The following is a 24,554-nucleotide window of genomic DNA, read 5'->3' as shown; positions in this document are numbered from 1 at the left end:
TCTAGAATTAAATATAATAACATTAATAATACAATAGAAAACACCCAGAAATCAATAACAATAAGGTCACACTACGGGGTACTACCTTAAGATTTCACCCTGATAATGATATTTCTCCGGTATAATCCCATAAATTCCAAATAATAACATTTATGATGCCACATATCAAAATCTAAAACTCTATATAGCACCACCACTGACTCAGTATAACACCATGACCACACCACTGTGAGTACTGTTGAGTACTCCTAAAGGCATTGACAATGGCCGTGAATAGCACTTTCACGCCGAAGGCGTCCCTGACAGAGGCACCTACCAACCTCAAGGAGGCCATTGACTGGGTCCTGAGGGTAACTGGTAGGGATGGTAAAGAGAACAAAGATGGTACGTTACCATAGACATATGGATATAAGGGCGCCTTTGGCGCCACAGTGTCTTTGGATCTCACTCTGATACAGAATGTATATGTGGCCTGGCGGCGGCAGTGACTGACCTACTGCAGTCAGTAGAACTGGAGTACCATGGTAAGTGCCCAGTACTAGAGTAGTACTACCTAGTACTACTACTGGTATACAGTACCTCATGGTGTCCTATAGGATATCAAGGTGATGTTAAGAATGGTGCTGAAGGCGACAGCAAGACTACTAAAGGCGCCAGTGCTGACACAGTGAAAGGCCACCTCAATGGACTATTCTCCCTGGTCCAGGGACTAGGTGGTACCGCAGTGGTCCGGACCTACATAGACCAGCTGGCACAGGTACTCAGTGCACTCGTTGGGTGGAGTAGGATAGTGAAGTGTGATGGCAATGGCGAGTGCAATGGCAATCCACATGGCAAAGGGAAGTGCGAGTATCTGAAGGATTTGACGCCTAACGATATGTCATGTGGAAAGTGTGGGTGTCTTAAGGTAGGCGCTGAGAACCATCACCTGGGTAGGGGGTGTGATAAGTGTGATGGAGACAAGTGTGGCAAACCTGGTGCTGGTGGTGGATGTCAGTGTCAGTGTAAAGGTGGTGCTAGTGGCTGTACTAGTGCTTCTGACTGCAAGTGTGACAGAAAATGTGGCTGTACCATTGATACATATAGGTCGGCATACAGAGGAAGATACAGCTCTGAGTCATACGTAGGAGAAACAATCACTGCATACCGAGAATGTATGTGGAATTCACCGACAAATACTACTTCTCGGCACCAATGTGCCCGTATCCTACTAGGCTCAGTATGCCTCATCTGGAGTGGACTTACTTATATGTATTGGACTGGAAAGTGGCACGGGACTAGTCCTCGGTGGAACAATCACATCCTTGATGGTAGTGGCCTAGATGATGGTACTCTATCCCAATGGCTACAGGCCCTAGGGTTCCCTAAGGATATGCTTAATAATAGTGGGCCACAGAATAGACTGGATAAGGTCATATGGGATGGGCTTAGGGATAAGTTTCTCTTAGGATTCCTGGAGCCTAGTGGCCTTGATAGTGGTAGTGTCAGCGACACTAATGGTAATACCGCTAGGAGTCCTTACGGTATGAATTATCCCGGGTTTATACATACTGCACATAGGGATTCATTCAACACCGATGCTGCTACTGTCTTCACGAATGGCTCTAGTACTACTAACCGAATCAGTGATACTGATCAGAACAAAAACGGTGCTCTCTTCAAGCTCTACATTCTATCATGTGCCTATTTTACCGGGTTACAGAAAAAGAATAGTGAGAGTACTACCGGTACTACCGCTAATAATCCTAAGACCATTCGGGAGATCCTATACTGGCTAAGTGCATTGCCCTATAGTCCCGCATACAAGGAGATGCTAGACTATGCCAAGAGAAGACTAGAAAAGGTACTCAAGAAACCTGGAGATGCTGGCTCTAGCGCTAGCAATCAGGAAACACAACTCAAATTCCACCAAACAGGCCGTTGGCATCCTATTACAGTACATGAATACAACCTGTTTGCTCACTTCCAAGCAGTGACTCAGTACTGCCCACTGGTGCTCATAGGTATCCAAGGAGGATTACACAGTACTAAAGGCACTGACAAGACTACAGAACCACCTATCCATTCACTCTACGCTAACACTGAATGCAACTTCACCTATCCCACTGTATCCATCCAAGCATACAACCAGGTGGTACACTACATTAGGGCTCTGTTCTACCAGTTGTATTTCCTTAGGAAACAGTGTGCCGTGAAGGTAGCCCTAGGAGGTAAATGGCGTGAATGTAGGTATGGTGATGGGGTAGTCTCTAAGGGGGTAAACAGTTGGATGTGCCTGGGGTGTAGCCCCATGGAACATTATAGGAAATGGAGGGTTGAGAAGGTAAAGGGGGAAACACTGAAAATGATGAAGGAGAGTGATCCTATAGTGAAGAATCTAAAGGCACTACTGGAGGCAATAGGTCAGGTAGTGGTCCAACTGGGTAATGCCCAGGAGGCATTGGAAGGGAAGGATAAGGAGGCGATCAAGAAGGTGAAGGAGAAACTAACGGAGGCTAAGGGGGCACTGGGGAAGGCTAAGGAGGGACTAGATCAGGTGAAGGATGGGCTGAATGGGCAAGCAGAACTAAAGGAGGCTAAGGGGAAACTAGGGGAGCTGACGAATGGTGGTAAAGGAGCACTGCATATACTAGTGGATAGTGGTAATACTCCTGGGTCATTACAGCAGATAGTGGATAGTGGACAAGAGTGGAGGAAGGATTACAGTAGTGCCAAGGACAGGATTAGTGAGGCTATCGATGGGTTACACAAGGTATTGGAGATATTGAAGGAGGGAGTGGAGAAGCAGATAAAGGAAGAGGCAAAGGAGGCCAAGAAAACACTAGATGTGTTTTTTAAACTGACGAATGATGAAAACAAATTAGAAAACGTACTTAAACAAGAGTTGTCTTATGATTACACCGCACTGCTCAATGCCATTAACCAGCTCATCTCCATCTGCAACTCTCCCAAATGCCCACCCTGTAATGACCACATAAACAAGTGTGGCCAAAAGCCAGTGTCCAGGTACTGTGACAAGTGCCACCAGCAATACATGGACGGCACACCATCACCCCTCCAGGCATTCCTCGAGGATCGGTTACCAGGCTTTAGTTGTGACGTAGTACGAAACACTGACACAGACAAAGACACAGTGTACCCACCCGCTGCATCCCACTTAGGACACTGCAATGGTTCCGGCCAATGCTGCCCATTGCCAATGGGATTTAGAGGTCAATTCTATAGTGGCAGCACCAGTGATATGACTGGCTCAAGACTCTACGGGATCCTCTACTTCTTCAGTAATGAGAACATGATGCAGTCGTGTGTTTATACACTAGTGAGGGTAACGGCAGCACTCAGTGCTACGACACCACAGGTACTGGGTGATGTATTCGGGTTCTTTAGGGGGGGTGTTGGAAATAAGGAAAGTGGAAAGAACAAGCAGGGAACAGGTGGGATAGCGTGTAAGCACGAAGGCGATCCTTCTACTGACACGGATAAGAGTAAGTACTATTGCGGCTGGTGTGCCTCTGGGTTAAGGGATGTGGTAAAGAAGATAGAGTGGATACCTAATGGGAACGGAACGGATGGAGGGTCATACAGAGGGACTCTCGGTAAAGCACTAATAGGTATTAAAGGCGATAAAAGCGATAGTAGTCCTGCCCCAAAGTCAACTACCACTACCACTCCATCTGCCCTCTCAACACTGACCAAGGACTCAGAATACCTCTCCCCCCTGACAGGTGAACTCTATACCACAGTGAGTGACACGTTCGGAGGAACATACCTCTCATGGGTACTGTATCTATCAGATGCACTTGAAGGGGGTCTAAAGTCACTGGCTAGTGAGTTCCAACAGATTGAATGCCGGGGCTGTAAGGGACAATGCGACCCCAATAAGTGCAGGAAGGGAAGTCATGGAAGCACTGCAGAGGGCTCTAAGGGCACAGCACTCTGCACGTGTCAATCAATCGTATCATGTACCGGGGTACTGCCAGTGCTGTATAGGCATGGCTTCAGCTACGGTAACCCATTCAATCTGGAGGGGTTCCAACAGGGGGATGGGAAGACGGATGGGCAGTATGACATCACGAAGGCAGGCAGTACTAAGAAGTGTCACGAGTTCCTGGAGAGCCTGAACAAAGTACTAGAGGACAAGCAGGCTGCCTCTAATGCCCACCCCCTCAGCAACCTCCTTACCCAGGTCGGCAAACTCCAATACGACATACGGCTCCCGTGGATCTTTGTGCTTACCATAGCGTGGCTAGTAGCAGTACTCTACCTAGCCTTTGGTGCCATATGGCCACTGGACTGGGCGCATATGAGGTCGCATTGTAGGGGATGGTTCAGGAAGGGTAGTCTGAGTCCATGGGAGATCTTGATGGTGGGTAAGAAGAAGGGAAGGGGGATACTAGAGTTTTTTGGTAAGACATAGAGGCGACGTAGTGGCGCCTTCGGCGCAGTAACTAGGCATAATGTGGATATGATTAGTCAAGGTTTCGTAGAAAAGTAGTAGCTGTTTTGGTAACGGTTTCATAGAAAAGTAGTAGCTGTTAGGAGTATTATATGGATAAAGTTACAGAGTGTTTCGGTGGACAATTCCTGGAAATTTGGTGACGTTGTTTATAATAATTTCGGCGAATTGTAATACGAATGTAAGCAATGGTTTCGTAGTGATTTTATTAAAAATTTCGTCGTATATTCAGTAAAAGCATAGTAATGGTTTGGGTAAAGGTTTGGCATTACTTTTGGTAAAAGTTCCATAAAAGTTTGATGATATTTTTTATTAAAATGTTCTGTGTATTCGGGGTAGAGTATTAGGTTTAGTAGTACGTTTTTGTGACTACTTAGTGAGTATATAGTGATTATAGAGTGTTAGCAGCTTGTGGTTATCTCTGATTCATGTAGGCTGTGTCCCGTTACAGGTCTAAATGGTATTTACATGGAATAACACTGTCACTAGTCTACAGTGTCATATATGCTGTCCCCGCACAATGGTCTGTTTGGTGGGGCCATAATTTATGTAGGTGCTACCCTGGTGGGGTTTTTAGGATGCTAGGGCATCCCCAAAAATGGGGCACTAGCCAGTGGCTTCAACAGTAGGTTTGGCACTTGATAGGTACAGATCTGTGCCTATTACAGTTCATAGTGCAATGATGAATAATAGGCCTATTCACTCTCAGGACTCCTGTCGTTATTACTGTGGATATCCTGATAGAGGTAGTGATATGTCGTAATGGAAAGGGTGATATACACTGTAATGTAGCATAGGGGGATATATAATGTAGTACTATCACTGGATATTACAGTGAGCCAGTATTAAGAAACATAGTCACATCCATGGGACACTATTGATACCCTGGTTAGTATACAGTACCATACTAAGCCATTACCGGGGAAATCACAAAGTAGCATATATGCTAATGACCAGTGTTATTAATGCAGCAGTAGAGAGGGTCCATTTTTGTACTGGGTGCTAGTGTTGGTGAGGTTAGTCTATGTATGGGTACTGTGGAGTAATAGGGGATATGTAGTACTGTAGGCTGGTAGACAAGTGTACAAACTATGACATTATGATAACTTCGTTTTCATGAAGGTTGTCCATGGTTGTTCATTTATAAATGGAAATACAAAAAACGATTAGGCCTCTGCTTCTTCTCAACCACTGTGAAATGCTCCCTAATAAGTTCTTCCAGTTCGGTGCTTATTGGTTCATTACAGTCCTCTGGTACCTTTGCGGCCAAATCCTCTGGCAAAACATAACGTAAGGCACTTCTGTTTTCTGGTTCCGATAACAAATACCAGTCGACGTTATATAATGAGAAATAATCCCTAATGCGTTTTTCCAGTACGGGCGGTATTGGTTCTCTACAGTCCTCTGCTACAACACCTTTCGAAGCATATGGCAATCTCTCACGAAGATGTTTTCTGTTTTCGGGCTTCTGTACAAAATACCATTCCAGAGAGTACTTGGGTAATTCTGGGATATCAACCGGTTTGTTGTTTTTATTGAAGAATCTGCTTAAGAACGATTCTTTTTTGGGTTGGCTAACATCAGTGGTTTTACCCTGTGAAGAAGAAGATTCCTTCTGTTTCTGTTTCTGTTTCTGTTTCTCAAGCCATGAAAAATGATCCCTAATCTGTCTTTCTACTACAGGCAATATTGGCTTCTTGCAGTCCCCTGGCACAGCAGTTTGTAAATTCCATGGCAACATATCAATAAGACTTGCTCTATTTAGGGGCTTGGATAACAGATACCACTCAACAGAGAACTTGGATGGCTCTTCCGGATCACTGTTTCCTTGAGTACTAGTCCCGGTTGCTTCTTTTACTTCCTCATCTTTAGATGCAGTTGATGCTTTCTCAGTGGAGATTCCGTTGATTAATTCTTCCTTCTTGGGCTGTTCCTGGGCTACATCAGTAGAGGTAGCCGTGGCAGAGAGCCCAAGTGCCACCACTACAGAGAGCTTCCATAACATGTTGAAGGCTACCATCTTGGTGAAGTTATTAGCGAGTGATCTTACCAACTGTCGGACTTATAGTTGTTGTTATGCCCCAGGTATGGTACAGGTGCTAGGAGATCGGAAGTTGCTCTTCAGTGCAGCGATTCATGCTGCAGTAGAATACTTATCAAAGTTTCACTTGATTCATATGCTTCAGATGCTATCAGCCACTGAAAAGTCACCACCAGTACAGATCCTTTACAGACCTTTATTGAAAGAGTGCATGTATGAAATAAATGTTACCAATAGGAACGTGGTTGGTACCATTTGCGATTCAAGTAGGCATTATACAATGTGCTATTTCACCAAGTGCTACAGTGTCCTTATGACCATGACATACTGTGATTCCATATGGCAGTGAAGATACAGTGTTATAGCCACTTATGATCTGTTAGCTATCATGATGGAAACATAACCCAGGAGAGCTAGATGACGAGCTGTGTCTTCATTTGCGTTGTATCATGCTGTCAACAACGGTATAATAGGATGTTATCTTATGACTATTGTTGTCACAAAGATAGTTTATGGAGTCATGATGATTCATTTATGGAGATGCCATAATGCACATATATTACGGTGCTCACTGGAGAGCATTATTGAATCTAGCTAACAGTGATATCAACAAAGTAGCGTGATGTATGATTGAAATGTAGGTCATTATGTCACTGTTAGGAAGTGTATATTGGAAAATGGCTGCTGTGCGTACCGATTATCTCTATATGCTGTAAATGAACGATGTCATAAGTACTGCTGATAGCAACACAACATTACATATCACAATACAGTAAGAAATAAGTACCTCTGCTGTTAGGTGTAGATGTTTATATGCAACTACATTAAGGTAATTGTATCTATATCATGGTATTGAAATCGTAGTCATCAACCAATCCAACAATATGAATGTACACGCAATAGTCTCTGATTTTTCCCACTCAATGAAAAAAACTTCCTAATGCGTTTCTCTACTACAGGCAATATTGGTTCATTACAGTCCTCTGGCAGAGCAACTGCTAGGTCAAATGGCAACTCGTTACGAAGATGTTTTCTGTTTTCCGGCTTGGGTAACAAATACCACTCAACAGAAAATTTAGGTGGACCTGCCGTATCAGTCTCTTCTTGACTGTCCATATTCTCTGGTTCCGGTACCTCTTGAGATTTAGAGGAAGGTTCGTCTTCCTTGCTTGAGAAACTGCCATCCAATGATCCCTGCGTGGTTTGGCCAACGTTATTGATTTCATCAAGTCCAGGATATGAACTCATACTTGTGAATATCAAACCTCTCAATGAGAAGAACTTCCTAATACGTTTTTCCAGAGAGGGCTCTATGGGTTCATCACAGTCCCAAGGAACGTCTTTGGCCACATCAAATGGCAACTTCTCAAGAAGACATACTCTGTTTTCCGGCTTGGGTAAGAGATACCATTCAACAGAGCACATGGGTGACTCCTCTACCTCTGGAAGTTCAGTGGACGGTTTATCATTCTTATGAAAGAATCCACTGTCCAATGATTCCTTCCTAGGTTTCTCCTGGGCTACCTCAGTAGATGTGACAGTGGCAGAGTACCCAAATACCACAACTACACAGATCCTTGGTAATGTGTTAAGATTTACCATGTTGTTGGAGACAGTTAGGAATGAGGTTACTAACTGTTGGACTCATAGTTGTTACTATGCCCCAGGTATAGTACAGGTGTCTGTTGTAGAGGTTGCTCACTGTTACAACTATCAAAGGTACTGTGTAACAGCAACATATCGTATATGTATTGATTGCCATTTTATCCTTGTCAGACACTGATCAGACCAATACCCTTACAGGATCTCTACAGACCGGTATTGGCACAGTAGCTCCTTGAGCTAGACATTAACAACAAGAATGTAATTGGCACAATCTGTATAACATCAATCACATGATAGTCAATTTTAACAATCTAGTGCTACAGCTTACTTTTAACCATGACATACTGTGATCCCATAAACCTCTACAGTGCTATACGCAATTACGAGGTGCTGTTGTTCACTATGGAAACATATTTCAATGTAGATCCAACAGAAACTATATGTTCATTTGCATTTTATAACGTTACCACTATCTGTATAATGACATGTAATCCTATGACCAATGTTGCCACAGAGATACCCTGTCCAGTCATGATGATTCATTTATAGAAATGCCATAGTGCGTGGTAATAAAGAGCTACTGACTAAAGGACACCACTTGCAGCCGTGTCATTGGCAGTGATGGTAGTAGTAATAACGGTTGTGCTATACCTGCCTAAATATTGAACACATTGTAACATATACACTGATGAGTGTTATACCAATAGTCCATGTAGTGTCACTGTAGGTATGAGTATAGCAATACTTTTAGTAGAAGCTTACTAAATGTTCCATAAAGGTATACTAGCACTGTTAGTGACACTTTTAGCAAAAGATTCATAAAAGTTGATGGGCACTTTTGGTACAAGTTTAGTGTAGTAGTGCCAGATGTTCAGGGTGGTGATCTAGCAGTGCCATGGTGGTACCCCTGTGGTACGGACATATATAGACCAGTTGGCACAGGTACTCAGTGCACTCGTTGGGTGGAGTAGGATAACGAAGTGTGAGAATAAAGGTGGCAACAAGTGCGAGAAGGGTGACAAGAAACATCATGGCAAAGATGGCTCGTGCAAGTATCTGAAGGATGCAACACCAAACACGCCGTGCCAGGACTGTCAATGTATGAAATGGAAAGATCCCAAGGCGGACAGTAATGAAGGACACCACCTAGGAAGGAGGTGTACAAGGTGTAAGGATAGTGGTAGTAAGCAGCTGACGTGTAGTTGTAAAAGTGGCAGCTGTACTGCAGAGACATGTCAATGCGCTTTAGCAGGCAAATGTTGCAAGTGTTGTTGTAAAGATTGTACTGGGAAGTGTAATGAAAAGGCAAAGTGTAGTTGTGTGGATGAAGACAAAGACAAGGGCACGAATAATGGTGGCCATCGTATATACAAAGATACTTATCAGTCAGCATATGGAGAAATGTCGTTTCCATATATAGGGGATGACGGATATTATCTTATCAAATCCGTATGGACAGATCTACAGGAGAGGGGTGGTAGTAAGACCCCCTCCCACCGCCGTCACCAATGTGCCCGTATCCTACTAGGGTCAGTATGTCTCATTTGGAGTGGCATTACTTATATGCATTGGACAGGGAAGTACGCCCCGGGTAGTCCATATTGGAACAATCACATCATAGATGGCACTGGTCTAGATGATGGAACACTATCACAGTGGTTACAGGCCCTAGGGTTCCCTAGGGAAATGTTGAATGACGCTGGTCCACAGAATAGACTAGATAAGGTTATATGGGATGGGCTTAGGGATATATTTTTCTTGGGATTCCTGGCGCCTGGTGGCCTTGGTCATGATGTGAAGGACGAGAATGGTAATACCGCCAGAAGTCCTTTTGGTATGAATTATGCTGGATTTGTACACACCATACATAGGGATTCATTTAACACTGATCAGGCTACTGTGTTCACGAATGGCAATGCCTCTCGTACTACTGGCCAAATCAGTGATACTAACCAGCACAAAAACGGTGCCTTCTTCAAGCTCTACATTCTATCGTGTGCCTATTTTACTGGGTTACAGAAAAGGAATAGTGAGAGTACTCCAAGGACTCCTAGGACAATCCGTGAAATCTTATACTGGCTAAGTGCATTGCCCTATAGTCAGGCATACCCAAAGATACTGACACATTCCAAAGGAGTGTTGGAAAAGGTAGCACCCGACGTTAAAGGCACTAAAACGCTCTCATTTAATCAAATAGGCCTTAAACATCCCATTACAGTTGATGAATATAACCTGTTTGCCCACTTCCAAGCAGTGACTCAGTATTGCCCACTGGTGCTCATAGGTATCCAGGGTGGAATACACAGTACTAAAGACACTAAAGAACCTGCCATTCACTCCTTATACTCCAACACGGAGTGTAAATTCACCTACCCAGCAGTACCCATCCAAGCATACAACCAGGTGGTACACTACATTAGGGGGCTGTTCTACCAGTTGTACTTCCTAAGGAAGCAGTGTGCCGTGAAGGTCACTTGTGGAGGTAAATGGCGTGAGTGTAGGTATGGCCAGGGGGTAGAGTCAAAGGGGGTAATTAGCTGGATGTGCCTGGGGTGTAACCCCATGGAGCATGATAGAAAGGGGAGGGTAGAGAAGGTAAAGGATGGGTTAGATGGGGTCGTCGAAAATATGAACGCGTCAGAATGGAGAAAGGGAAATGAGACAAAGAGAGATGAGAAACTTAAAGGAGCTAAGGAATTGATAACTCTATTGGAAGCTATTGGTCAGGTAGTGGTTCAATTGGGTAATGCCCAGGAGGCATTGGAAGGGAAGGATAAGGATGCTGTACTGGGGGTGAAGAAGGCTCTAGAGGGCGCTAAGGATGCACTAGGGGTGGCTAAGACGGCACTAGAGGAGGCGGTGAAGAAGGGTGGGCTGGATGCTGAACTAAAGGAGGCTAAGACGAAACTAGAGGCACTGACGAAGAGTAGTGGATCACTACATAAACTAGCGAATGGTAGTAGTTATCATTCATTACACTAAGCAGCAAATAGATAACGACAACCATTATACAGATGTACATTGCGGAATAACGCATGTATTATGCATGCCAGTACAACTATGGATGGGGCATTACAACAACCATTCATCCAACAGTTAGTGTTCTCACTCCATACTGACTTAACCAAGATGATAGGCCTTAACAATTTGTGTAAGCTCTTTCTAGTTGTGGCTCTCGGGTTCTTTGCCACAGCTACCTCTACTGATGTAGCCCAAGATCAACCCACTCAGGAAGCATTGGTTAGCAAGGAGGACGAAGTTGCCACTGAACCTCAAGAGGTGCCAATACCAACGAAGGCTGAGACTAAAAAACAAACTGAAACATCAAAACGAAACATGAAGTTTGTTGAATGGCTTCTATTATCCGAGCCAGAAAACAGAAAACAACTTCGTGAGAGGCTACCAAGGGATTTGGCTGCAATGGTTCCAGAGGAGTATGACGAACCAATAAAACCTTTTATAGAAAAGAAAATTAGAACGTTTTTCTCATTCAGTGTGCAAAAGCAAGGTTCAATGATTTTAGATTCATATGGTCGCAATTTCTGAATCAACAATCTTATAGTACATTTGATGATAATGAATATAATATGATTTCATAGTATCTGTATATTTGTAGATGACCACTGTGATAGATATGGAGCAGTACCTCGTAGTTTATAGACTTTCATAGCTAATGTTACCTCCTACGTCATAGTTACTATACAATGCACAATCCTAGTCATCACCAATAAGAGCTCCTTTTCCACATAGATATTCCTCTTAACAGCAACATGTTAAACATTACATTAATCTCATACGACACGTTGCTTTGCTAATATCACCGTTAGCTAGATATAGAATTGCTCTCAGTGAAGCACCGTTACCACAGTATGTATTTTGGCATCTATATAAATGAATCATCATGACTTTACAAAGTATCTTTGTGGCATCATTTCTTATGGATCAACATCTCATTATACCCCTGTTGGTATCGTGATACAACTTAGATATAGACATAATCCGTGATATATCTATCTTAGAACATATTTTCATAATGGGCAGTAACGAAACAAAAGTATCTATGACATTCTCCTGGCATATACGTCACAGTATTTTATGGTTATATGGACTATATAGAACTTGAAAGGTAACATACTGTTTATCATCTGATTCATGTTGTACAGATTGTGACACTCATGTTATGGGTACTGTCATTTATCATAACAATTACGTTCCTATGGGTAATATTCATTTCATAAATCCACTCTTCCAATAATGGTCTGTGGAGGATTTGTACTGATACTTATATTATGGGTGCCTGAAAGCGAGCGAACCATAATAATCACTTATCACCTTGATTACTATTTTACTTCAGCATGAATTGCTGCAATGAAGAGCAATTTGTTATATACTGGCACATTTACCATACCTGGGGCATACAAACAACTATACATCCAACACCTAAGAATTTCAGTCTCTAGTAACTTTATCAAGATGGTATCTAACGATATGTTATGGAATCTCTCTCTAGTTCTGGCATTCGTGTTCTCCGCTATTGCCACATTACTGATGTAGCCCTGGATCAGCCCAAGAAGGAATCACTGGCCAGCAGGTTCTTCGGCAAGAGAGAACCTGGCAAGGAATCTCAAGATTCAGCCGAAGCAACAAAGACTAACACTGGAGAAAACACTGAGACAGCAGATCCACCCAAGTACTCTGTTGAATGGTTTCTGTTACCCAAGCCAGAAAACAGTGCACATCTTCTTGAGAAGTTGGCATTTGATATGGCCAAAGACGTTCTTAAGGACTGTGATGAGCCCATAGATTCCGCAGTGGAAAAACTTATTAGAAAACATTTTTCAGTGCTTCAGCAACAATATAAGCCAAAGACTTTTGTTTATGAAAATGGTTAGTCAGTTTTAACGACCGATCTTGGACTACCGTGACAAAAACGCAGTTATCTTAATGTCATAGAACATATACATCTGTATCACACGACAGTACCACATGTGTCCTACCATGTAGTAGTACATGTACATCTCTACTACACTACCCTAGTACATCTCCATTACACCGCACTACCCATACATGTACTAACCTCACTAACACTACAATCCACTACATCCATGGACTCCCTATAAAGCTGGGTTAATAACACTGATCATTAGCAGATATACTACTTGGTTATTCCCCGGTTATGGCCCACTATGGTACTTCATACTAACCACGGTATCCATAATGTCCCATGGAAGCGACATTGTTATAGAGTACTGTACATCAGTGATATTCAGTGTTATTATTACATTATGTATTCCTTTAGAGAACACTACCCTGTACATAACACTATAGATTAGTGCATATCACTACCTCTATCAGGATATCCACAGTGATCACTACCAGGGTCCTCAAGGTGAATAAGTTGATGCTCCATAATTAGACTATGCACTGTTATAGACACAGATCAGTGCCTATAAAGTGCCAACACTACCTTTCAAGCCATTAGCTAGTGCCCCATCACGGTGGTTGCCCTAGCAGCCTAAAAACCCCACCAGGGTATCACCAACATAAATTATGGCCCCACTAAGCACTCCTTTGTGCGGGGAAAGAGAGGGGGTGATATAGACACAGTAGTTACAATGTAGTCACCACAAAGGTACTACTACAGCCAACAAACTACCCAGAAACTCTACCATTTCCGTGCTATACTTCTATTACCGATTCTACTAAACAACCAGTAAAAATACTAGTAAACTTTGACCAAAATTTTCAATCCCCTCTAGCACTGGTCCTCCCTTCCGCCCCGTCATCACCTTATACCACATACATTGCCACTGGTGTTCTCCACCCCGTAACCAATGCGACCTCATATGTGTCCAGTCCAGTGGCCATATGGCACCAAAGGCAAGGTACAGTACCGCTACTAGCCAGGCTAAGGTCAGTACAAAGATCCACGGGAGCCGTATGTCGTATTGGAGCTGGCCGACCTCTGATAGTAACTTTGTCAGGGGATGATTCTGAGAGGCGACCTTAGATGTGTCCTGCTTGTTCTTGTCAATCACTGCACTGAGACTGTCCAAGAATTGATGGCACTGCTTAGTACGCTCTTTCTTCTTATCTTCAATGTCATACTGTCCATCCGTCTTTCCATCCTTCTGCTGGTACCCCTCCAGATTGAATGGGTTACCGTAGCTGAAGCCATGTCTATAGAGTACTGGTAGTACCCCGGTACATGATACGATTGATGAGCAGTTACATTGTGAATTACCTGTTGTGCCATGATTTCCCTTCTTGCACTTATTGGGGTCGCACTCTCTGCAACCACGGCATTCAACGTTACGGAATGCGTCAGACAGTGAACGTAATCCACCTTCAAGGGCATCTGATAGGTATAGTACCCATGAGAGGTAGACGTGACCGAAAGTGGCACTCACGGCTGTATACAGCTCACCGGTTAGGGGGGAGAGGTACTGGCAGTTCTCAGTGAGTCGTGAGAGGGAAGTATTAGTGGTGGATTGTGAATCAGACAGTGGAACAGTATTGACAGTGCCCTTATCACCCTTGATCTCTATTAGGGCTTGTCCTACAGTGCTTCTGTATTGCCCTCCATCGTGATCCTTCTTTGGTATCCACTGGATACCTTTTACTTCATCCCGTAACCCAGAAGCACACCAGCCGCAAAAGTAATCTTCATCTCCTTTCTTAGACGGGTCCCTATCGTGATCACATGCTTTCTCTCCACTCTTTTTCGTCATTCCTCTTTCCTTCTCTCCAACACCACCCCTAAAGAACCCGAATACATCACCCAGTACCTGTGGTGTTGTGGCACTGAGTTCTGCAGTTACCCTCACCAGTGTATAGACACACGACTGCATCATGTTCTCGTTACTAAAGAAGTAAAGGATACCATAAAGGCGTTGGCCAGTCATATCAGTGATACCGCCCTTCTGGAATTGATTTCTGAAACCCATTGGCAATGGGCAGCACTGGCCTGAGCCACCGCAGTGTCCCAAGTGAGATGCAGCGGGTGGGTATACTGGATTTTCCTTCTCATCGTTCAGTACTTCGCTACAGCTAAAGCCTGGTAACCTGTCCTCCAGGAATGCCTGGAGGGGGGATGGAGTGCCGTCCATGTACTGTTGGTGGCAGGTTGGACAGGTCTTCTTCTCTCCCTGCCGGCCACACTTGGTGGCGTGATCTATACATGCCGAGCACATAGGAGAGCTGCATATGTCTTTGAGTTTGCTCGTGGCGTCTAACAGTGCACCTTTGTGACCGTCGAGCCCTTTTGTTGTATCCTTCAACCACTTCTTAAATATCTTCAATACCTTTTGTAACCCATGATGAGCAGCATTAAGTTTGTTTTTTTTATTACCATCATTCTTCACCATTTCCTTAGCCCTCTCTAGTGCCGTCTTTGCCTTACTTAGTGCCTGTGATGTCTCCCCATCCGCCTTCTCCGTCACCACCTTCTCTAGTTCCTTCACCTTCTCATTCACTTTATCTAGTACCTCCCTTAGTACCCCGCTAAGATCACTACTCCCATTCTTCACTCCTGCTTTCTTTACTGCCGCTACTGCCACCTTCTCATTATTAATATCCTTTTCCAACGCCTCCTGGGCATTACCCAATTGTACTACTACGTCACCAATCCTCTGCAGTAATTCCTTTAGTGCCCCCGGAAGCGTCTTTGGATCATCCTTCACACCCTTCAGTAAATCACCCACCTTCCCCACCCTCCATTTCCTATCATGCTCCATGGGGTTACACCCCAGGCACATCCAGCTAACTACATCCTTTCCAAGCACTCCACTACCATACCTACACTCACGCCATTTACCTCCACAAGTAACTTTCACTGCACATTGCTTCCTAAGGAAGTACAACTGGTAGAACAAAGCCCTAATGTAGTGTACCACCTGGTTGTATGCTTGGATGGACACAGTGGGATAGGTGAAGTGGCATTCAGTGTTGGAGTACAAGGAGTGGATAGGAGGTTCTGTAGTCTTGTCAGTGCCAGTAGTGCTGTGTAATCCACCCTGGATACCTATGAGGACCAGTGGGCAGTACTGAGTCACTGCTTGGAAGTGAGCAAACAGGTTGTATTGATGAACTGTAATGGGAGCCCAACGTTTCTCTTGGTAGAACTTCAGTTGTGGCGTGTCATTGCCATCATCTCCGAGTTTCTGGGTAACTTCTGTGAGTCTTCCCTTGGAATGTGTCAGTATCTTCGGATATGCCGGACTATAGGGCAATGCACTTAGCCAGTATAGGATTTCCCGGATTGTCTTGGGATTATTAGTGGCAGTGGGAGTGGTGGACAGTGCTGTAGAGTTACGCTTCTGTAATCCAGTGAAGTAGGCACATGATAGAACGTAAAGCTTGAAAATGGCACCGATCTTGTTCTGGTTCGTTTCACCGATGTGGCCAGTAGTACTAGAGCCAGTGCCATCCTTGGGGAATACAGTAGCTTCTTTGTTGAATGAATCCCTATGTGCAGTATGTACAAAACCAGCGTAATTCATATCGTAGGGTTGTTTTGCTGTATTACCGTCACTGGCATGACTTCCACTAGGGTGAGTAAACCCTAGAAACAGTTTTCCCATAAACCCATCCCATATGACCTTGTCAAGTCTATTCTGTGGGCCACTATTATTAAGCATATCCCTAGGAAATCCTAGAGCCTGTAACCATTGGGATAGGGTACCATCATCTAGACCACTACCATCCAGGATGTGGTTGTTCCAATATGGACTGCCACTGGCCCACTTACCTGTCCAATGCATATATGTCACTCCACTCCAGATGAGACATACTGAACCTAGTAGGATCTTGGCACAGTGGTGACGATTAGGAGTATTGGAAGCATCTTTCCATTTTGGAGGATTATCGTGATTATTATTTGAGTATGAAGACATATAACGCTCTATGGTGATCTCTCCGTACGTCGTTCTGCTGTGCGTAATACTCTCTTCGGTGGTGCAACTACACTTAGCATTCGTCTTACATCCACTACAACTTGTACAACAACACTTGCAACATTTGCCTGCTTTGGCGCATTGACACTCTTGGCCAGAACTACAGCCACCACCACCACTAGTACACTTACACCCTGCATCACTACTACCACTATCCTTACACCTTGTACACCCTCTGCCTAGGTGGTGTCCTTTACTGTGATCATTAGCCCCGGGTACTTTCCATTTCATACACCGACAGTCCTTGCATGGTGTGTTTTCCTTTACCTCCTGTAGATACTTGCAGCTACTGTCGCCGTGTGGACTGCCATTGAGATCATTGCTACCATCCTTCTTGCACGTGCCATTCCAACACTGCTCTATCTTACTCCACCCAACTAGTGCACTGAGTACCTGTGCCAGCTGGTCTATGTAGGTCCGTACCACTGCAGTACCACCTAGTCCCTGGACTAGGGAGAATAGTCCATTGAGGTGTTCCTTTACTTGCTCGTAGGTGGCGCCAGCGTCCTTAGTATCACCATCATACCCTAGGGCACCATGAGGTACTGTATACCAGTAGTGGTACTACTTTAGTACTGTCTGTACTACTGGTTACTTACCATGGTACTCCAGTTGTACTGACTGCAGTAGGTCAGTCACTGCCGCGGCCAGGCCACATATACATTCTGTATCATAGTGAATCCAATGCTACTGGGCGCCGAAGGCGCCCTCTATTATATATGCCGCGCATAGTATATGTAGTACATCGGAGCTCACTACTTTTTGTTAACTACAATACCCAGCAGTATTGTTATGTTGTTGTATGGGATCAGAGTAGTAATACGATATTATTATTGAGTCATTGATGTGGTAATGTGCTAAGATGGTGGTAGCGATGCACTTATTGTTGTATGTAATCCTAGTAATACTAGGATAGTACGTACTCAGTACTAGGGTAGTACTGTTCTAGTATTACCACCGGTATACAGTACCTCATGGTGCCCTATAGGCTATCAAGGTGATGTTATGAATGGTAGTCCTGACGCTGCTGACAAAACCAAAACCAAAGGCGCCACTCAACAGCAAGTCAAAGGCCACCTAAACGGACTATTCTCCCTAGTCCAGGGACTGGGTGGTACTGCAGTGGTCCGGACCTATATAGACCAGCTGGCACAGGTGCTCAGTGCACTAGTTGGGTGGAGTAAGATAGAGCAGTGTTGGAATGGCACGTGCAAGAAGGATGGTAGCAATGATCTCAATGGCAGTCCACACGGCGACAGTAGCTGCAAGTATCTACAGGATAAAGACTCGGAGAACAAGTGTGACACTTGTGGTTGTATGAAATGGGTAAAGCCCCAAAGGGGCATCGATTGGGTACAACTGGGCAGGGGGTGTCAGAGGTGTAAGGATGAGAAGCAGAAGACGCCGTGTAGCTGTGCTAGTGGCTGTAGTCCTGGTGAGGAGTGTAAATGCGCAGCAGCAGGCAAATGCTGCAGGTGTTGTTGTAAGGAGAAGGGATGTGGGTGTAGTAAAAAGGCTAAGTGTAGTTGTATAATCGAGGACGGGGTTGTTGGCCGTGATGAATGTAACAGGGATAGCTACATGTCAGCATATCCTAGTGATGCTATCAACATAAGAAAGTCATTTCTTGAATCCGAGATGATAAAGCACCCACCGTCGTGGAAAAATCTAGAGCACTCACCATCTGGAACAGCTATCAACAATGACACCCCCTCCCAACGTCGCCACCAATGTGCCAAGATCCTCCTAGGGTCAGTATGTCTCATCTGGAGTGGAGTTACCTATATGCATTGGACGGGGAAATACCACTCCAGTAGCTCATATTGGAACAATCACATCCTAGATGGTAGTGGTCTAGATGATGGAAGTTTATCTCAGTGGTTACAGGCCCTAGGGTTTCCTAAGACAATGTTAAATGACCATGGGCCGAAAAATAGATTAGATCAGATTATATGGGATGGGTTCATGGGAAAACTGTTTCTAGGGTTTACTCATCCCACCATTAGTTCCGGTCCCAGAGACGGTAGTACAGCAAAACAACCCTACGATATGAATTACGCTGGTTTTGTACATACTGCACATAGGGATTCATTCAACAAAGAAGCTAGAGTGTTCCCTAATGGCACCAACAAGGGTACTGGCGAAATCAGTGACACTAACCAGCACAAGATCGGTGCCCTCTTCAAGCTATACATTCTATCATGTGCATACTTTACTGGATTGCAAAAGAAGACTAGTGAGAGTACTCCCAGCGCCACTAATAATCCCAAGACCATCCGGGAGATCCTATACTGGCTAAGTGCATTGCCCTATAGTCCGGCATATCCGAAGATACTGACACATTCCAAGGGAAGACTAAAAGAGGTACTCAAGAATCCCGGTGACACTGACAAAAGCGACAAAACACCAACACTCGCCTTTCTACAACAAGGCCGTTCAGCTCCTATTACCGTTGATGAATTCAACCTGTTTGCCCACTTCCAAGCAGTGACTCAGTACTGCCCACTGGTCCTCATCGGTATCCAGGGTGGATTACACAGTCCTAAAGGCACTGACAGCACTAAAGATCCTGCCATTCACTCCTTATACGCTAACACTAAGTGCAACTTCACCTACCCAGCAGTGTCCATCCAAGCATACAACCAGGTGGTACACTACATTAGGGCTCTGTTCTACCAGTTGTACTTCCTTAGGAAACAATGTGCAGTGAAAGTTACTTGTGGAGGTAAATGGCGTGAGTGTAGGTATGGTAGTGGAGTGCTTGGAAAGGATGTAGTTAGCTGGATGTGCCTGGGGTGTAACCCCATGGAGCATGATAGAAAGGGGAGGGTAGAGAAGGTAAAGGATGGGTTAGATGGGGTGAAGGAAGGGGCAGACAGTGTTGCAGCGAAGGTCAAGGCACTACTAGAGGCTATTGGTGAAGTGGTGGTACAATTGGGTAATGCCCAAGAGGCATTGGAAAAGAAGGCTGAGAATAAAGCGATAGAGGGGGTGAAGGGGGCACTAGAGAAGGCTAAGAAGGAACTAGAGGGGGCTAAGGGAGAGGAGGATGATGGTGTGCTAACGGCTTTATATGCGAAACTAGAGGAGGAGGGAGTGGAGTGGCATGGGCAAGAGGAACTTGTTAATGCTAGGGAGAAAATAAAGGAGTTGACGAAGAATGATAATGGAGGGTTACTAAAGGGTTTGTTAGATAAACTTGACGCAGCTAAAGGTAACGATTTTGATCAAGCTAAAAATGCAGGGAGTTCTGCTATCCATAAGGTACAGGAGATACTGACACCACTAAAGAATGGGCTTGAAGCAGCGGTCAAGACGGATATGAAGGAAGAGCTGAATGGTCACCAAGAAACACTATTAGATGCCACAAGAAAAATCATCTCCATCTACACCACCGCAAAGTGCAGTGCCTGTCAAGATCACTCCAACAAATGTGGCAAAACACCAAAGCCCACGACCTGTCCAACATGCCACCAACCCACCACCACTGGTGTCCCCTCCCCCCTCCAGGCATTCCTGGAGGACCGGTTACCAGGCTTCAGTTGTCAAGAAGTGGTGAACGATGAAAATGACACTCCAAACTACCCACCCGCTGCATCCCACCTAGGACACTGCAATGGCTCAGGCCAGTGCTGCCCCTTGCCCATGGGATTTAGAAATAACTTCCATAAGGGCAGCACCAGTGATAGTACCGGCGCCAGGCTCTACGGCATCCTCTACTTCTTTAGTAATGAGAACATGATGCAGTCTTGCGTTTATACACTAGTGAGGGTCACAGCAGCTCTCAGTGCTACGACACCACAGGTATTGGGTGACGTCTTTGGGTTCTTTAGGGGGGGTATAGGAGAGAAGGAAAGTGGAAAGACCAAGAATGGACAGACAAACAAGGCGTGCGAGCACACCAAGGACCCATCTACGAAAGGAGCTGATGACTACTTTTGCGGCTGGTGCGCCTCTGGGTTACGGGAAGAGGTAAAGAAGATAGAGTGGATACCAAAGGGGGATGACAGTGTTAAAGGAGGGAAGTACAGAGGGAGTGTCGGTACAGCCCTGATAGAGATTAAGGGAGACAAGGGTAGTGTGAGTGCTCCACAATCCAATAATACATCCCTATCACGACTCACTAAGAACTGCCAGTACCTCTCCCCCCTAACCGGTGAACTCTATACCGCAGTGAGTGCCACTTTCGGCAACACATACCTCTCATGGGTACTGTATCTATCAGATGCACTTGAAGGGGGTCTAAAGTCACTGGCTAGTGAGTTCCAACAGATTGAATGCCGGGGCTGTAAGGGACAATGCGACCCCAATAAGTGCAAGAGGGGAGTCATGGAGCAAGTAGTGATGGACAGTGTAGATGCCAATCAATCGTATCATGTACCGGTGTACTACCAGTATTGTATAGACATGGCTTCAGTTACGGTAACCCATTCAATCTGGAGGGGTTCCACCAGAGGGATGGGAAGACAGAGGGGGATTATAGTATAGATAACAAGCAGAATCCTAGACGTTGCCATCAATTCTTGGACAGTCTCAGTGGAGTGATTGACAAGAACAAGCAGAACACCTCTAAGGACCACCCCCTCACCAACCTCCTCTCCCAGGTCGGCCAGCTCATCTACACCACCAGGCTCCCCTGGATCTTTGTACTGACCTTAGCCTGGCTAGTGGCGGTACTCTACCTTGCCTTTGGAGCCATATGGCCACTGGACTGGACACATATGAGGTCGCATTGGTTACGGGGTGGAGAACACCAGTGGCAATGTATGTGGTATAAGGTGATGACGGGACGGAAGGGGGTGGAACTAGTGGAGTATTTTGGAAGGAATGAGAAGGAGTAATATTGTGTAATGGTTTAGTAGTAGTTTTGATGAAAGTTTGAAAAAAGCAACAAAAATATTGATAGAATACTTCACCAGCAAGTTACAGAGAATTCTCGCCCAACAGTATCGAAAATTTTGACATCAAAGTAATGTACGGGGCAGTAACCAAGTGTGATGAAGTTGATGACTAAAATGTTAGGGTGGTTTACAGAAAACTATGAAGTCAATTTAAAGTTTGAAAACACGAATTGTTGAAGTTTACCAAACGTTGAGAAACATTCCGGAGATATTACATCGTATTTTACAAGAAAATATTAGATAAATAGAAGGGTAAAAATTAATGTAGTTCATTTGGAAAAATCCCACGGGACCACTACATCAAAAGGATGCCAAAAAATTCAAAACATTAAGTAAAACTGGCTCAAAAATCTGTCAATACAAGGAAGGCTATATAGCAATGTTATGCAACGAGACAGCATAGTTTTCAATAGTTTAATAATAGATTAATAGTCAATACACACATGGAAATAGATATAAAATTAGTATTGTAAACATTACATATGAACCGCGGTTATAACCTCAATGAAAATCTCACTACGTAGAAATGCGTTGGAGGGTGCGTTGACAAAACTTTTAAATAGAGCGGTGGACCTCAACCAAAGAATCGCACGCATCCCTGACGTTAGATAAACTTTACGCGGGTTAGATACGATGATAGCTGAGTATATACATAACAATCTAATAGATAATGTCGTAAAAATTAAAAATACAATACAAGAAGATAATACTTCGATAAATTAAATATGAATCTTCATTTAATTTTCAAGTGTTTTCAATTTTTAGATGGAAATATGATATATACCAATTGTAAGCATTGGCCAGCAGTTCTTACTAACCATCTTAGCGAATTTCAACTTCGGCAGGAAGGGTTAGTGCATCCACAATGTGGTAAAGCAAAGCCTTTTGGTATGCTGCCCAAGCAGCTCTGTCCTCCGCTTTTCTTGGGAGCTCTCCAAATTTCTCTTCAGTAATTTGGGAAGCATAGAATCTGGCAATTTCGAAGATGCTGTTGTAAGGAACCTTGCCAGAGTCAAGAGGAAAAAGTATTTCGATAACTTCTGCAGGAGCCTCATAGTCCCAGCGCTTGAGGAACTGGAGAGTGTCATGAAAATTGTGAACATCTCCCGCAGGCTTATACCCAGTGATACGACCAAACACTCTGCGAAGACGATCATCAACGAACTTTCCTGACACCTTATCACTGACGATGGTCACAAGAGCCAATACGGTCACGATGTATCTGATCAATTTGCCAAGGCCAAAGCGGCGAAGTCCGACGTGAGCAGCCATTGTTGCAAATTACGTATATGCTAAAGAAATATTAATTATTGTAACATTGTGGAAGGTTTGCGAATATAAAGATAAGTTCAATATTAATAGTAAATACAGTTCCTAACTCATAAAATAGTTCAACCAAATGATGTTGGATCAATACCATGGCATAAATCTTTCCTTACCTTTCCCTTTAAGATGTCCGAGTAGAAAAAACTATAATGAATGGTATGATCATTCACCATTAACTACAACATGCATCATTAACCCCCCCATGTCTATAAAAGACAGCCAATGAATTAATGCTTCCCACATGTATTTTAAGGGATACCACCGTTAGAATTTCTTGCCCTTTTATTGAAAAACTTGTGTTTGCTTTATAATATCCATTTACACCAAAAGTAGCGTCTTAGGACATCTCTTATGCCCTTGTTCCTTCCACAAATTCCATCGGTTTTCCGTCACTATTTGATTAGTATACAACAGTATAGAAAACCGATGATCCTGATAGTTCTGCACATACAGTATGTGACCCATTTTGTTACGGTTTTATGGGTATTAAGTATCTGGCTGTATTGTTTGTCGCCGACTCTGATGTTCACTAAGAGCACTCCATTATTAACATAATCAAATAATTGTAAAATGTGCCTTCACCAACTGTTGATTACAGATATTTGATAGTTGTTGGTTCTTATATACTTGTTTTGTGCGATATTCCGTATGGATTCCAATGAACCCCCTTTATCGTTACGACATCCATTTTGCAAATACTGCTTTTAATCTGCAAACATCTCAATTCAATATCTTACACATATATAAATTAGAATAAATATAAACATGTTCGGGGATACCCCTTACGGGACAACGTCAGTTGGCATAAAAAGTGAAAATATAGGAAGCCACAACTATATTTGATATAAAAACTCTGCAACTGCACACTTGCCATATAATCTTAAGTTTAAATATTACACATCATTTAGCGATACAATTGCCTAATATATTACCATATTAATCTCGGTACAACCGTTAACAATAATCCATCAAATATGTTATTCACGAACTCAACATCACTTTGCAGCGAGTTGTTCATTAGTCGTTTTTAAGTTCCTTTGACCATCTATATTTGAAGACTTATGAAAAAATAAAAAGTTTTGCAAAATATACTTATGAACCACATGACACACGTGATTCATGTTGCAAAGATCCTACTAAATTCTTTATTTTAAAGCTTTTATCCATATACCAGTGAAATACCACAAACAGAAGCTTAGCACAATGTGATTTAGTGAGGCTATAGTGTCCATATGAAGGTTTCAAAATTCTGACATTCATGCAAGATTCGT

General features: G+C 43.8%; 9 protein-coding genes across 9 annotated transcripts; 5 read left to right on the top strand and 4 right to left on the bottom strand.

Moving 5' to 3' along the window:
- Positions 1-245: 245 nt before the first annotated feature.
- Positions 246-4,455, top strand: BBOV_I003900 (variant erythrocyte surface antigen-1 alpha subunit). The gene is made up of 4 exons (XM_051767047.1): positions 246-384; positions 459-524; positions 597-757; positions 851-4,455. Exons 1-4 carry the CDS (start codon positions 264-266, stop codon positions 4,415-4,417), a joined length of 3,915 nt encoding a protein of 1,304 aa, XP_051622994.1. The 5' UTR covers positions 246-263; the 3' UTR covers positions 4,418-4,455.
- Positions 4,456-5,577: 1,122 nt separating this feature from the next.
- Positions 5,578-6,511, bottom strand: BBOV_I003890 (SmORF protein). Its single transcript, XM_001608989.2, has one exon. It carries the CDS (start codon positions 6,474-6,476, stop codon positions 5,598-5,600), a length of 879 nt encoding a protein of 292 aa, XP_001609039.1. The 5' UTR covers positions 6,477-6,511; the 3' UTR covers positions 5,578-5,597.
- An 838-nt stretch (positions 6,512-7,349) lies between these two features.
- Positions 7,350-8,124, bottom strand: BBOV_I003880 (SmORF protein). The gene has a single exon (XM_001608988.2). It carries the CDS (start codon positions 8,097-8,099, stop codon positions 7,365-7,367), a length of 735 nt encoding a protein of 244 aa, XP_001609038.1. The 5' UTR covers positions 8,100-8,124; the 3' UTR covers positions 7,350-7,364.
- Positions 8,125-9,165: 1,041 nt separating this feature from the next.
- On the top strand, positions 9,166-11,124 carry BBOV_I003870 (variant erythrocyte surface antigen-1 alpha subunit). Its single transcript, XM_001608987.2, has one exon. The coding sequence runs from the start codon at positions 9,204-9,206 to the stop codon at positions 11,082-11,084; it is 1,881 nt and encodes a 626-aa protein (XP_001609037.2). The 5' UTR covers positions 9,166-9,203; the 3' UTR covers positions 11,085-11,124.
- Positions 11,125-11,181: 57 nt separating this feature from the next.
- On the top strand, positions 11,182-11,658 carry BBOV_I003860 (SmORF protein). The gene has a single exon (XM_001608986.2). The coding sequence runs from the start codon at positions 11,232-11,234 to the stop codon at positions 11,646-11,648; it is 417 nt and encodes a 138-aa protein (XP_001609036.1). The 5' UTR covers positions 11,182-11,231; the 3' UTR covers positions 11,649-11,658.
- A 917-nt stretch (positions 11,659-12,575) lies between these two features.
- BBOV_I003850 (SmORF protein) lies at positions 12,576-13,019 on the top strand. The gene has a single exon (XM_001608985.2). The coding sequence runs from the start codon at positions 12,596-12,598 to the stop codon at positions 12,992-12,994; it is 399 nt and encodes a 132-aa protein (XP_001609035.1). The 5' UTR covers positions 12,576-12,595; the 3' UTR covers positions 12,995-13,019.
- A 705-nt stretch (positions 13,020-13,724) lies between these two features.
- Positions 13,725-17,672, bottom strand: BBOV_I003840 (variant erythrocyte surface antigen-1 alpha subunit). Its single transcript, XM_051767364.1, has 2 exons — positions 17,656-17,672; positions 13,725-17,620 (listed from the first exon to the last, which is right to left on the bottom strand). The coding sequence occupies exons 1-2, from the start codon at positions 17,656-17,658 to the stop codon at positions 13,805-13,807; spliced, it is 3,819 nt and encodes a 1,272-aa protein (XP_051622993.1). The 5' UTR covers positions 17,659-17,672; the 3' UTR covers positions 13,725-13,804.
- A 349-nt stretch (positions 17,673-18,021) lies between these two features.
- BBOV_I003830 (variant erythrocyte surface antigen-1 alpha subunit) lies at positions 18,022-21,937 on the top strand. The gene is made up of 2 exons (XM_001608983.2): positions 18,022-21,450; positions 21,474-21,937. Exons 1-2 carry the CDS (start codon positions 18,062-18,064, stop codon positions 21,895-21,897), a joined length of 3,813 nt encoding a protein of 1,270 aa, XP_001609033.1. The 5' UTR covers positions 18,022-18,061; the 3' UTR covers positions 21,898-21,937.
- A 724-nt stretch (positions 21,938-22,661) lies between these two features.
- BBOV_I003820 (uncharacterized protein) lies at positions 22,662-24,345 on the bottom strand. The gene is made up of 3 exons (XM_001608982.2): positions 24,216-24,345; positions 23,397-23,992; positions 22,662-23,249 (listed from the first exon to the last, which is right to left on the bottom strand). The coding sequence occupies exon 3, from the start codon at positions 23,227-23,229 to the stop codon at positions 22,780-22,782; it is 450 nt and encodes a 149-aa protein (XP_001609032.1). The 5' UTR covers positions 23,230-23,249; positions 23,397-23,992; positions 24,216-24,345; the 3' UTR covers positions 22,662-22,779.
- Positions 24,346-24,554: the final 209 nt, after the last annotated feature.

This window comes from Babesia bovis, chromosome 1, assembly GCF_000165395.2.
Source record: "Babesia bovis T2Bo chromosome 1, whole genome shotgun sequence".
Taxonomy (NCBI): Eukaryota; Apicomplexa; class Aconoidasida; order Piroplasmida; family Babesiidae; genus Babesia; species Babesia bovis.
Note: the sequence above shows the minus strand (reverse complement) of the source record. Positions and strands in the feature narration are given on the sequence as shown.

Excerpts from the sequence above, each read along its gene's own strand:
- BBOV_I003900 (XM_051767047.1), top strand. The coding sequence starts at position 264 with ATGGCCGTGAATAGCACTTTCACGCCGAAGGCGTCCCTGACAGAGGCA. Across the intron at positions 525-596 it reads AGTAGAACTGGAGTACCATG|GATATCAAGGTGATGTTAAG; the intron begins GTAAGTGCCCAG and ends GGTGTCCTATAG. Across the intron at positions 758-850 it reads ACATAGACCAGCTGGCACAG|TATCTGAAGGATTTGACGCC; the intron begins GTACTCAGTGCA and ends GGGAAGTGCGAG.
- BBOV_I003880 (XM_001608988.2), bottom strand. The coding sequence starts at position 8,099 with ATGGTAAATCTTAACACATTACCAAGGATCTGTGTAGTTGTGGTATTT.
- BBOV_I003830 (XM_001608983.2), top strand. The coding sequence starts at position 18,062 with ATGAATGGTAGTCCTGACGCTGCTGACAAAACCAAAACCAAAGGCGCC.
- BBOV_I003860 (XM_001608986.2), top strand. The coding sequence starts at position 11,232 with ATGATAGGCCTTAACAATTTGTGTAAGCTCTTTCTAGTTGTGGCTCTC.
- BBOV_I003850 (XM_001608985.2), top strand. The coding sequence starts at position 12,596 with ATGGAATCTCTCTCTAGTTCTGGCATTCGTGTTCTCCGCTATTGCCAC.
- BBOV_I003890 (XM_001608989.2), bottom strand. The coding sequence starts at position 6,476 with ATGGTAGCCTTCAACATGTTATGGAAGCTCTCTGTAGTGGTGGCACTT.
- BBOV_I003820 (XM_001608982.2), bottom strand. The coding sequence starts at position 23,229 with ATGGCTGCTCACGTCGGACTTCGCCGCTTTGGCCTTGGCAAATTGATC.
- BBOV_I003870 (XM_001608987.2), top strand. The coding sequence starts at position 9,204 with ATGAAATGGAAAGATCCCAAGGCGGACAGTAATGAAGGACACCACCTA.